At 32.8% G+C, this 12,950-nt stretch overlaps 1 protein-coding gene across 1 annotated transcript in view; it reads right to left on the bottom strand.

Annotated features, from left to right (window-relative positions):
* The window catches only part of LOC129803081 (fat-like cadherin-related tumor suppressor homolog), a 336,090-nt gene that overhangs the window by 113,432 nt on the left and 209,708 nt on the right, over positions 1 to 12,950 (bottom strand). The window contains exon 7 of the mRNA XM_055849423.1: positions 2,267 to 2,619. Within this exon, the coding sequence (XP_055705398.1) occupies positions 2,267 to 2,619 (353 nt within the window). The remainder of the gene's footprint in view (positions 1 to 2,266; positions 2,620 to 12,950) is intronic.

The raw sequence follows: 12,950 nt of genomic DNA, 5'->3' as shown, positions 1-12,950 counted from the left end.
TTTGACACAATAGGGTAAATTAAGCTAATTCAAAATCTGCTTCAAATGGAAATTTTTCGCTACCCCAAATGGAAACGTCATTGTTTTCATGTTAAATACAGTACTAAATTATTATATTTACATATTTTCTATACCAGAGTTTCATTATTTAGTTAAGTTTTCTCCAAATAAAGCAAAAATCAATTCATATTCACAAATTTTAATTTGTTAATTTCTCAGAAAAATTAAAAGTGTACCTTTTCCCCATCGAATTTTTCATCGATCGACTATGTTTTCCAATGAAAAACACAATGAGGTGACTGTTATTTATTCGTTTTGTTTAACATTTATGTCATATTTCTGCCTAATTTTGGTTAAATCAAGTGCTAATCTTTATTGTTAACGGTACGTGAAGTTTTCAAATGAAATAATTACTTATTTCGTGAACAAAAAGGGGTTTTCTGAAGTGTCTCCAAATACTTCAATATAGGAAACCCCGGAAATATGATTTTTTTGGAGAGATTTTCCTGTTGTTTTAGATGGAAAAAAGAGAAAAAAACAGGAATAAGAACGAATCCTGCACTCAAGAGCAACTCAATAAAGTTTTGGAAGCCTTTCGTCGTGGTTTCACTTACACTGCTTGTCTCCAATTAGAAACTTTCCCTTATCTCCATTTGGATTAATTTGTTTCCAATAGAAGCATTTTACGCTCACTTTTTTTTCTTGTATTTAAGAAGTTTTCAAATTATATCTAAAGAATTTTCACTAAACAGTAACATTGTAGAAGAGTCAAGGAGCAAATTTATGTAATTCTTTTCAGAAAAAATATGAACTTAATGTGTTGAATCTTCTGTCAAAGTTAAAGCGTCTGGAAATGGTTTTGAATTAGGACATTTACCCTACTTGTCAGAAACCTCTTCACCAATCTCATTCAATCTCATTTTATTGAACTAATGGGCAGGTTACCATTTACACAGATTCATGACTTTACTGAAGAGACTGCAAGTTAGTAAGGTACTGGAAGTCTTTCACTATTACGTATTAAATACGCCGTTCCCAATTGAAAAATTCTCCTTGTTCCCATTTAGGTCAACTCATTTCTTAAAGCACTGTTCTGCATTCTCGTACTGTAAATCCGGGTGATCTTGGCCTTGGGAGGTGACTTTGTCCCCGTGTTGTTCGCAAACTTTTCTTTAATTCTATATCTTAAATTTTTCATTCAGAGATCGCAAATGGTACATCGGATGACGTAGGCTATCCCCAAGTACCAGAATTGAAGAAAAGCTTACAAACAGCATAGGGACAAAGTCACCTTTTTAAACTATGATTAGAGATATTGCTCTACTTGCTGGTATTCTAGAAGGAGGACTGAATTTATGGGAATTTACGGGAAAAATTATATTTATATCTGTGTTGAATCTTGTGTCAAAATTAAGCCAATAAAAAAGGGTTCTTAATTCACAGAATCTACTCTAACAAGGTTGTGATTTTTAATTAGGATATCGTTAATTTTTCAAGGAGTGACAGTCTGTTTTTTAACCTGGATCTCAGCAATTCTTAAATCATCAATATCTACAAAATGGACCTAGGGATGAATTCTGAGATGCGTGAGTTTTTCACGTGAGAAACTCAAGATTTTTAGATCGTTGCCTGTAAGCATTTGGTGAAGCTTTCACAAAAAGTGTCACGTAAAACACTTACAGCATCTGAGAATTCATATGAAAGTTTTTACAAAAGCTTGACAAAATGCTTACTAAAGGTGATCTCATAGCCGTGAATTTCTCACGTGAGAAACTCACCACCTCAGAATATGCCCCCTAGTCTTAGACGACAAATTTATCCGTCTCTAATACATTTTTGCTCATCCTCCTTTATATGGTCAATTGAAAATGATGTTCTAACATATTTTTCAAAATGAAAAAAAAAATAAACTTCCTTGAATTCTTTTCAAGGTAAAACAATCTAAAGTAGCAAGCCTACCGAGCTTGACGATAAAGAATCTCAGCTGCCATAAACTTGTTCAAGCTTATTATTATTTTTGTGTTAATTTGGGAAACACAAAAAAAAATCAAGTAAATCTCTTTTAAATTACCATTTATCAATATTTTATTATGACTTATAATATTATGTGTGAAATGTTGCATTGAATGTCGAATATTGAGTTTTTTTTTAAATTGATTTAAAATGTATTTCAAATCTCTATAAAATCGGCTTAAAGTTATTGTACTTTATTTCCCAAAGGGATTTAAATAAATGAAATAAATGCACTAAATGAAAAAAAACTCACCAGAGACTATCGTCATCCTCGTCAGCAGCCTGAATGAGGGTAACGAGAAAACCAGGCTGGTCACTCTCTGTAACCTCCACATGCTGTTCCGGATGTTTCACATGGGGCACATGTTGAGATTCCGTTGGTACATTTACCACCAAGACACTAACTCTTGTGGTTTGAGCTCTTTTGGGCACGCCATTGTCCTCAGCTCTCACGAGCAGATCAAATTCCGTATCTACCTCGAGGTTCTTTGCTGCATAGACAATTCCCGTATCTGGATCCATCCGGAACTTGGCCTTTCCTTTGCCCGATTTCAAGGCATAGGTCACCCTGCCATTGTCCCCAGTATCTCGATCGATGGCCAGCACCTGGAGAAACATCCCATTTAGCCCACACGGCAGATTTCGTGGGTGAGAGGGAGGAATAAGAAAATGAGCAGAAAATTAAGTTAATGCCTATGACAGAATAAGGGAGGAAGCGGACAAGTGCTGCGGAATTGCCGTACGAGTAAACACATTAAAGTTTGAATAATTATCATAATTGTTGTCATGCAAAAGGATGACAAAAATAGAGTTATTTATCATTGAACAAGCTTTTTTTTTCCTTCAGCTCGTAACTATTTCTTGTGGCCTCCTTTTTTGTCATCAACACAAACACACAGAAAAAAAACTATTTGGGGTTAAAGAGTCAAAAACTACACAAAAGAGGGTTAATCAATGAAAATAGCGTCAAAGCTGAAAGAATTCTAGATGGAAAATAGAAATATTCTAGCACACAAAAAATTACAATTTTTGAAAGAATAAAATTTAATAATAATAATATTTTTTTTGAAAATGATAATAGAGGGCACCCTTTAAAATTTTAAGCTGTAAAAATGACGTTAATTTGACGGCCTTTAAACTGACAGGTTGCTAATTCTTCTTCTTATTCGATTTAACGTTTTATGCCAGTTCTAAGCTAAGATCTATTATTCAAGCAAATTCGCAAACGATATTGTCAATTGTTAATACACTATGATTAATATTATCACGAACAACAAAATATTAGAACTCCACAGAAAAAACAAGTTGAAATTTCTGTACGCAGCTCTCTCCGATATCCAGCACTTTGGATATCGGACAGCTGCCAAACACTGATTCATCTAAAATTCACTTTCCTAAATTAAGGAAAATTACTTTAGAAAATTTTCTCAATTTAATTTGTTGTTAAAAAGGTGGAATTTATTGAGGAAATTAATATAATACAACAATATTGAGGAAACATCAGAGAAAAATAGTTCTAATTCAGACTATATTCATTTTTACAAAATTGGCAGCAACTTGAAGAAAGAAACACGATTTTTCTACCAAAAAAGATTGACCATCTATCTGAGCAACTAGAGTTGCCCGAAAACAAATTTACCCTCCGATCGCACATTGCTGCGGCGCTATTTTGTATTCGAAACATGGTCCTCTTAAATTAATCGATTCATAAGCTAAGCCACAAAAATTCACAAAAAAGAACGATAAATAATTTATAGTGATTCTGGTAGATGTTACCCCTTAAGACGATTATCTACTGAACTCTTCTTATTTTATTTTATGTCACAATTTGTAGAACTTTTGGGAATGAAACTAGGAAATTTTACCTCGTGTCAACTAATTTTATACTAATCGTTAGAAAGTTCAACTTTTGACTGAAAGATTTAGTTTTTCCTCCAACAGTCGTTTTTAAAAAAAATACTACAATATTCATGTTACTTCCATTACGCACGATAATTTTAGTATTCTATTCTCTGTTGTGCAAATGAATGGGATTGAAAATGACAGATAAAAACCTATATAGCTGTCTCTGATATCCGGCAGATTGGGGGACAAAATGACATTTAAATTTTTCAATCTGGATAACAATTTTTATATTTGGTTTTGTTTGAATTTATATGGCCAACGTACAATGACTTTTGATTTGCAAACATGTTTTCGGAGCTTCCTGTGAGAAGGAGTGAGCTCTACATTAGTTATCTCGCTCTCTCTCGTAGAAAATTTGAAAACATGTTTACAAAACAAAAGTTATTGTGCGTTGGGCAATAGTCTGTCAAGAAAACCAACAGAATTTTCTTTGTGGTGTGTTTACGATTGATTTTGCATCACAATTATGCCCAGCGTATAGTAATGTTTGTTCGTAAACATTTTTTAAAAATGGACTACAAGAGTGAACGGGATGACTAGATCTAGGTCAAGATTTACTGCCACTGAAATAAAAAAAAAATTACAAAACAAAAATTATTGTACACTGGGTATTATGCTCAACGCACAATAACTTTTGTTTTGTAAACATGTTTTTGACATTTCAATGAGAGTGAGTGAGATCCAGATCTAGTCATCTCGGTCACTCTCACAGGAAATCTTGAAAACATATTTACAAACAAGAGCTATTGCGCGCTGGGCATTATGCATCGTAAACTTTGATAAAATAAAAATTTAGACACGATGAAAAAAAATGTATGCTTAGTAAAAAAAAAAAAATTTAATTCATGAACCGTCAGTGTTTGACATCTGTCAGCCAGATATCGAAGAAATGTCTTTGGATATCGGAAGGGGTTTCTTCTCGGTAGCTTAATGGGTAAATTGTTAGCTTTGTGACGCAGGGGCAGAAACCCTTGGTTCGATTTTCTTGATTGAAGCGCGTCCGGTGAATAATTAGAAAATAGTTTTTCACCGTCCTTTAGGGCTACAATTTGAACGCAAAAATGTCAAGAAGCAAGTATAAATAAAGATAAGGGAGCAAAGGAGATGGACCTCGTATGTGAATAAGAGTGAGCGAAATGGCTATATGAACCTGATTGAGTCCGACAGCCAAAAATGTAAAAATGGGGAAGACGAAATGAGTTGTGTTTGACAGCTGTCATCCGGATATCGAAGAGCCAGATATCGGAGAGCTGAGTGTATTTTTTTTAGAGACATCAAAACAAAATAACATTTCAAAGTTGAATACAGAACAAATAGGGTAAGTGTGCCAAATTTCGGTATAGTTGCATGCAAGCGCCAAAGTCTCATGTTTGAAATGTAATATATTTAATAGAAATTGATTTTTTTCATTCCTTCTACTTAAGGAGTGTTGCTTAGAACCTTGTAGACAGTTTATCGTAATTATTTACATTAAAAACATTCTTAATACATTTTAAAATGAATAAAAATGTAGACATAGGTTTTGTGCCCTATTTCGGCCACCTTCATTCTCACAGTTCCTTGCCCTTCTAGAATTCTTCAAATGTCTTTTTTACGTTATCTCGTTTGTCGAAGCTACATTTTTAGTTATTCTTTTGCATTGTATAATCTCTGGAGTAAGTAAAAACTAAAAATTCATGAAAATTCGAGGAACAAAAAAGGTGGCCGAAATTGCAAGCTGGCCAGAATTAGGCACACTTACACCTCTTCGACAGGGAAGCCCTATTGACACTTTTGTCAAATCTTGAAATTTATTTAATGTATCTAATAAAATGTAAGTAATATGGCGTTTTTTAATTAATCTACGTTTTTCGTTAAGGATAAGTGTTCAAGTTTTGTATTCTAAATGGTACAAAAAATGGTGTCAATAGATCCTGACACGAGTTCTTAAAGTGTCAATAGGTGTTCCTTTCACCCTAATATGAGCATGTAAATTGAATATGAATACGCAAGTAAACAAGAAATCGTTGCATTTCAAAAAAATTCATGCCTGATTTTCTCTCTAATTCGGGTGACATTTCAGTCCCAAATGCCCGAATTTGAGAGAGTCTACTGTAAAAAAAAGCACCAATTTTCCTACATTGAAATGCCCCTTGATAAAACCACATAAACATTTAATAAATTTCATAATATAAAATCACATTGACAAAGTTAGTGAAACACGGTAAAATTCTGAACACTTGTTAGAGTGAATAAAATTAAATATTCCCTCTAGATGAGGGATAAATCAGATTTAGTTGAAGAAGGTGCAAAAGAGACTATCAAATAAATTAGATTTACTTGTATTGAATGAAGAGCAAAATAAAATATATTTACTGAGTCAGGAAAAAAATCCACTGAAAGGCAAAAAGAGCAACTCCAACAATGAATTGGCGCATTATGATTTATTTAATCCAATTATTTATTATTTTGATTGAAATCTCTCTTGATATTTTTTTTATGGACTGTGTAAGTGTTGTTTTTTTTATGGGCATCACCAAGACATTTGGGGATGAGTGGTGAAAAAAGGGGGAATGTCCAGAATGAAAATACCAAAAGACGGAATAGTAAACAAACTTTCAGTGAGGGAATGTGAAAAATCTAACCCCCCAAAAAAATATATATATTTGTTCTGTACACACTATGAGAAGAATGTGCAGAAAAAAGGAGTATGAAAGTGCAATTGAGGTGGAAAAATTTTATTATTTACACAGTAGGAGCATTAGTGGGTGAAATTGTTGTTTGGGGCTCACTTTAGGCAGAAAAAAAAGCACCCGGCCAAGAGGGGAGACCCCATAAAAAATGTTTCCTCAAACATTAAATTAAAAGCATGTGTATTTTCCACCAGACATCCCCATATGATGGTCTACATGAAACCATTTTAGCCCATTTATCATGCATTTTAATGATATATAGCCACCCTCCTGGTACAAATTTCTCTCTTTCTCTCCACTCATATGGATAGAAATTATGCAAACGAAAACGATTATAATTGCAATATTGCTGATTACGATCGTTATGCCTTTTGATAACGGCCCAATATAAAGTACAAACACACATGAGACTAATTTTCAATATATAATATTACAATATATTTAAAACCAACACCCAATAAAATTTACTTCAATGCCAAATATTTACCTAAATGGCTGACATAAAGCAATTTCAGCAGGAAAATCATATTAAATTGAACTCGAGTATCTCATTAACATTTAAATAATTATTCAAATATTCTTGCGTGTATAAAAGCTAATGCATCCGTTGTACTTCCATCAAATATCCCAAAATATTTTTTTTTTATAAACCAAACAACACTCAAATTAAACCAAACCGTCATTAATTGTAATAAAATAATCACAACAAAATGATTCATTAAAAATTAATGCTAAAATTTTAAATAAAACATGAAACAACAGAGAAAATAACCAGTCAAATGCATCACAAAATCATATAGGACAAAAGCACCCATTATGGCTACTATACTCTGAATGAAAAAAGCTCGTCACTCTTTTATTAAAAATTTATCAAAAGGATGTTTGGTTAAAAGGAAAATTGTTCATGTAAAATTTGAAATGACAGTTCTGTCAAATCGACGGCTATGAATATAAAACGAATAAGTCACAAATAGCCAACTTTACAGGAGAGCCATTTTGAGTTTAGATTTTACAGGCTGAGTATAGGGAAGACTGGGGCAAAACTTGTCAAAACGCATATTTAATTCTTTCACAAGCTCAAAAAAAACTTAATCGTTTTATAATGAGCATATCCTTATAGGAAATTTACTGCTCTACAACATTGCAGAGGACTATTTTCCTCTATCTCGAAAGAAATGTGATTTTCGAATCATTTTCTATTGGCTCGGGCATACCTTTTAGTTCAGGAAAATTTCATGAAGTCGAAATTCAAATTTCTTTCTTTCTCACGTGCTTTGCATATGACTATCTCATTCCTTTCGCTCTCCTAAATTCGTTTGAGCTAAATAGAATTTGTTGTGACGTTTAAAAAAAAGAAGAAGAGTACGAAAGAATGAGATAGGCATGTGCAAAGTTTTTAAGAAAGAAAAGGATTCGAACTTCGACTGTATGAAATTTTCCTGATCAAAAAGGTGTGCCGGAGGCCTAAAAGTCGATTAAAAGTGGAATATTTCCCAGGAAATTTACGCGGATTGTATATGGGTTTTTCCACCAAAGAAAATGGAGAACAAATTAAGCTGTCACATCCATCTCATATTTTCATTTCCTTGTTATTAAAAAAAATAGTACCACGAGGATTTTAATATGTTTTATTGAATCAGCGATAACGAATTTACACTTTACATAAGAAAAAGCTATCGTACAAAAAAAATTATTATCCTAAAAAATACATTCCATGAAAAAAAACACGTATATTTTAGGTCTGCAGTCTGTTTAATGTAATCACTTCACTATTATCTACACAAAACGCAGCGTCGCATAATTAATAATATTATGGGTAATACAGAAATCACTAAGATCTTTGCATAAAATTTGCGAGCAAAATAATTCATCTATTTTGTAGCGCCACAAACATTTTCTAGCGGTAAAACGAAAAAACAAAAGTATGGAATTTTTTTAAAAACTGTATAGAAAGGTAGTGGAATTTTCCGTGGAATTATTCCTTGGATTTTCCCAGGAAATAAGCAGGAATTTTCCTACAAAAAAGGGGGCCTGTTGCTTTTGGAGAATATTCCATGGAAAAAACCAGTGGAATCCGCGGACGTTTTACGTTTAATTTTCCATATAAACTTTCCATGGACTTCCACTCGAAAGTGACGCTGGATTTCCATGGAATGTTGTTCAAATTTTCCAAGGAATGGCCATTTTCTATGGCATCTCCTTGGAAAAATTCCATGGAAGACTGCGGAAATTTAGCGTCTAAATTCCATGGAATGAGCGGAATTTGACGCAAAATTTCCAATAGAATTTCCACGGAAGTTTGCTATGGGGGTAGATCAAGTCACCTCGCTTTTTCAGGAATCTTCCTGAAAAAGGGGGTATATTTCAGAAAAATCCATAGAAATAATAGTAGAATTTTCAATATATATTTCATGCTGTGGAATTCACTGACGTTCCACGTTTGGTTTAGAAAGTCTTTGGAAAGTGACGTTGGATTTCCATTGGATTGTTGTTCGCTTTGCCATGGAGCCCTACAATTCTAAAATATCATCCGTGTGAAGATTCCATGGAAATGTCTTCTAAAATGAAGCGTCAAATTCCATGGAATGAGCGGAATTTGACGATAAATTTGAAATGGAATTTCCGCGGCCATTTGATACAAGGTATACCTATGGGAGTGACTCAGACGAATGGATCTAGAGATCATTCACTCTCATAGGCAGATTTGAAAATATATTTACAAAACAAAAGTAATTGTGCAATGGGTTTAATGCTCAATACACAATAAATTTTGTTTGTAAACATGTTTCCAAAATTTCCTATGAGAGTGAGCGAGATGACTAGATCTAGATCTCACTCACCCTCACTGAAATGTCAAAAATATGTTTACTAAACAAAAGATATTGTGCATTTTGCATAATGCCCACCACATAACAAACATTGTAAACATATTTTCGAAATTGCCTATGGAAATCAGGCGTACGAATGAATCTAAAGTTAATTCATTCTCATAGGCAATTTTGAAAATATATTTACAAAACAAAAATCATTGTGCACTGATCATAAGTGGTGTTCTAGCCCTACAGTGAAATAATCAACACAAAGTGATATAGGTGAAACAGAAACAATGTCTATATTTGCATAATTTATCCAATGACAAAAAACCATTGAACTATAAAACCTCAGATTGGAGTAAAGCTATAAAAAAAATAAGCGAAAAAACAAGTTTGCAAGAGGACGAAGAGTAACTATGATGAAAAAAAGGTCATGCAAAACAAGAGAAAATGCAGAAATTAACAAAATGTTCAGTGGTGAAATAATTTAATTGAAACCCCGTAAAATGCTGCAAAAATAATTAAGGTAGTTTTTGCTGAGAATGAGTCTGATCTTTTTTTTTTAAATAAAAAATGAAAAAGTGAAAGAGGACAAAAAGAATTCGATAATGAAATGGCTGAAGCCCAGAAAAAAAATTTACAATGATAAATTTCTATTTGGAAGTGTAATTAAAAAGCTTGATCAAAGGAACAAATAAAAAAATAACATGGAGGGGGTTGCTCACCCAATGATTTGCATATTTTCGAAATTTTTAAACTTTTGTAAAGCTCGTATTGTTGAAATGGTTTTTGATACGATTCGAAAACTGAATTATATCCAGAAATAAATGTTTCTAATTGACATTTTGGAGTATTAAAAAAAAAGTCAGATCTTTAAGCTCTTTATCTCAACATTGGTTGACTTGATTACTGTGTTTTAAAAATAAATGCAACTGGGATTAACATTATTAATTTGTGAAGTTTCGAGATTTAAGCAGTAAAAAAATTTTAAAAAATCTTTAAAACCTTAAATTTTTAAAATTGCAGGTTATTTCGATATGATTTTCTCGGTTTTGGTATAACTAAATACCGTGGGGCAATTATACACAGTTGAACTCTTTTTCAGAAGATCATAGTCAAATAAATTAAACCCCGTTACTTTCGGTTGGGTATTGACAATCTAAAATATATAGCACAATTCCGAGAGAAATCCGGAAAAGTTAAAATAACATTCCGGAAATGTTTATTTTACCCTACAGTATTGATCCAAAATCGGTGTAAATATTACCCTTTTTAGATGTATTACGGGTTAAAGCTACCCTTTTTCATGTTAATTTTAACCTTAAAAAGGTGTAAAATTAACATTAAAAAATGCTGATATATTTTTACACCTAAAAAGTGTTAAAATTCTGAGGAAAAAAAGTTAATTTTGTTATCTCTATGCGTGAAACTGTCCCACCCTTCCGCAATTAGAATTATATAATTTCAACAGCCTATATCAAGGCTTGTTAACCCTAAATGCCTTATAATAATAAAATTTTACTAATCTTAGTTTCATATTCCGTATTTAGAAAAAGGCCGTCACACCAAAATCTCAAAGTTCAAAATACGAAAGAAACAGTTTTTCGTATTTAAGAAATTTCTTGGAGCTAACTCTGAAGGTTTTTGTAAAACACAAAACTGTAATTCTCTTACAAAAATTAACTTGAAAAAAATGTTTAAAGGTAATAAAAAAAAATGCATTATTGAAAAGATGCAATTTATAAGAAAAAGTGAGCAGCCTCTTGGAAATAAAGAAAAAGATGGGATTTTGGAAATGCAAAAACACATTAAATTGAAGTGGAAAAAAAATTTCTAGCATAAAAACATTTGTAATTTTAATGGTTTTCACCGAAGCATTTCGAATTGGACTTTTTTTTTCTTCAAAATTTCTTATTGTTACCCGAATTAGGGGTGTAAGTCCCAAGAGATCATCTTTGGACCAGAACTCCCAGGCTTCGGTTGTCTCATCAATAGCAATCAAATCCACACCGTCCATCCCCTCAAATCTATAATCTCTATCGTTGCTGTAATCATCGTTCTTTGAGGGATAGAAGCGCCAATTTTGTGGTCAGGACAGTGAGGATGAGAAGAGAGAATAAAGAAAAAAAGTAAGATAATTGTGAAAAGAGCAGCACCACAAAAATGAGGTGTAGAGAGATAATTGGAAAATGGAACAACTCTCAGGCAATTTTCCCACATAAATAAACAAAGACAACCCTTAGAGATGGAACCATTAGGGTCAACGAGGTCAACTTTTTTCCGCCCGACACGTTCAAAGGAATGATGCAAATTGCTCAATTGCTCTGGCAATATTTGTCGTATTCATCAGCATTTAATTTAACCCAATTAATTGCAATCCCTTTTAGCAATTTTTAGAGAACAGATAACTGCTACACACTTTACAATCTCGGACTAAACATGTTTCAATTCATGGAATCAAGTAAGGGAGAGCGGGGTTAGTTGAGGCAGGAGTTCATCGAACAAGGTGGTTTTTAGCTAACAGAATTGATAAAAGGATTGTTCAAATATCGACAAAGGTAATATTTTTTAATGTCTCGATTTTCCTCTATGTATTTTGTACCAATTTAGGGGAATGTAAGTATGATTCGCACAGAGTGAACATTCAAACGATGCGAATTTTCTCTTTGTTTGCAAAGAGCTGACCTACCATTTCTCATCCCGCTTCATGAGCTTAATAATTAACTATCTTATGGCTAAGAAATGACGAACTAGAACTTTGCAAACAAAGAGAAAATTTGCGTTGTTTGAAGGTTCACTCTGTGTGAACCATGCCAACATTCCCCTATAAATAATCAAGATTTTCTTCAATACCTTAATTCGTCTCAAATTTTCAGTGAGTCAAATAAATTTAGAAGAATATAGAAAGCATTTGACAACGCAGGTTCGACTTGTAAAGAGGGTTAGAATAAATGTCCTAATTCAAAACCATTTCCAGACGCTTTAACTTTGACAGAAGATTCAACACATTAAGTTCATATTTTTTCTGAAGAAAATTATATAAATTTGCTCCTTGACTCTTCTAGAATGTTACTGTTTAGTGCAAACTCTTTAGATATAATTTAAAGACTTCTTAAATACAAGAAAAATACGCGAGCGTAAAATGCTTCTATTGGAAACATATTAATCCAAATGGAGACAAGGGAGAGTTTCTAATTGGAGACAAACAGTGTAAGTGAAACCGCGACGAAAGGCTTCCAAAACCTTGTTGAGTTGCTCTTGAGTGCAGGATTTGTTCTTATTCCTGTCTTTTCTCCTTTACCATCTAAAACAATAAGAAAATCTCTCCAAAAAAAATTATATTTCCGGGGTTTCCTATTGAAGCATTTGCAGACACTTCAGAAAAACCCTTTTTATTCACGAAATAAGTGAAATAAGTGATGAAAACTTCACGTACCGTTAACAATAAAGATTACCACTTAATTTAATTAAAATTAGCCAGAAATATGACATAAATATTAAACAAAACGAATAAACAACAGTCACCTCATTGTGTTTTTCATTGGAA

Source organism: Phlebotomus papatasi, chromosome 2 (assembly GCF_024763615.1).
Source record: "Phlebotomus papatasi isolate M1 chromosome 2, Ppap_2.1, whole genome shotgun sequence".
Taxonomy (NCBI): Eukaryota; Metazoa; Arthropoda; class Insecta; order Diptera; family Psychodidae; genus Phlebotomus; species Phlebotomus papatasi.
Note: the sequence above shows the minus strand (reverse complement) of the source record. Positions and strands in the feature narration are given on the sequence as shown.